General features: G+C 46.0%; 1 protein-coding gene across 1 annotated transcript; it reads right to left on the reverse strand.

Moving 5' to 3' along the window:
• Window positions 1–136: 136 nt before the first annotated feature.
• TGME49_325300 (proteasome subunit alpha type, putative) lies at window positions 137–830 on the reverse strand (the record flags this gene model as incomplete). The annotated part of the gene is made up of 2 exons (XM_018783079.1): window positions 137–256; window positions 777–830. The coding sequence occupies 2 exons, from the start codon at window positions 828–830 to the stop codon at window positions 137–139; spliced, it is 174 nt and encodes a 57-aa protein (XP_018634707.1).
• Window positions 831–1,078: the final 248 nt, after the last annotated feature.

A 1,078-nucleotide genomic window follows, 5' to 3' on the forward strand; every position in this document is an offset into this window, starting at 1 on the left:
TGGTGGGTATAAACGTATATATAACCCATATATATATTATATATATAAATCCCGAATGTACAGGCGGGTCTCCAGGCGGAGTGAAGCAGACGATGGAAGAGAGAAATGTGGCTAGCCTGGACAAGAAAATGTTTGTTTACCGAGGCTCTTGAAGTCTCGCTGCCGCTTTCTTTTCAACTGCAAGGACGACAAGATCTTTCCCCATGACTCCGACGGCACATCCTCCTCGTCGAACAGCCTCCATGGCGTACTCGACCTAAAACGCAATTCACTCGTATACGAAACTCACGAAGTTGTTCACCGAAAATCCCCAACTCTGAATATACACAGATAAATATATATATAAATATACGCATAAACAGAGATGAATAGAGAGGGTAGGTGTGTGTCGACATTTGCATGTAGATACACATACATATATATATATATATATAATGTTCACAGGACTTTATTTGCGTCGGATATCGATGTAAATAAGAACTTCCCATTTTGCACGCACCCGCCCATGTGTTGAATTTCTTCCAAAAGGAGGTAACAAAGACTTTCTTGAGGGTCCCTCAAGAGAGCAGACTGAACTATGCATGTATACGCATATGCATGTGTGTATGAAGGTCCATCTCTCTATGTATAGATATCTATTGCATTACATGTGTGTACATCGGTAAATACACGGAGATATATCGGCAGTTTCGTCGGATTTTCTGTGCTTTAAGAGATGCGTCTTTTTTTCAAGCTTTTGAGTTGACGAACCTCCCGCTTTGTGCTCTGAGACAAACCTGGAGAAGGTGCCCGTCTGGGGAGAAGACTGTGATGGCGCGGTCGTAACTCATGGTGGCGAGGGAGGGTGAAAGCGTTTTCAAGTCGTTTTCTTCGAGTTCACACGAGAAACAGAGGATCCGTCGCCGTCGGAGTTTCTCCGTCGCCGAAGACGACCTGTCTCGGTGGACTGTCGAGGAGAGAAAACGTTTGAGACCGGAGCAGAAGAGCTCGAAGACGACGTCTCTCGACTCCCTCCAGAGCTCAGCTGTCGCGACACCGAGCGAGAGAGGCGCACCCGAGAGAGCTTCGCTTCAGAAGA

Source organism: Toxoplasma gondii, assembly GCF_000006565.2.
Source record: "Toxoplasma gondii ME49 unplaced genomic scaffold asmbl.1545, whole genome shotgun sequence".
Classification (NCBI taxonomy): domain Eukaryota; phylum Apicomplexa; class Conoidasida; order Eucoccidiorida; family Sarcocystidae; genus Toxoplasma; species Toxoplasma gondii.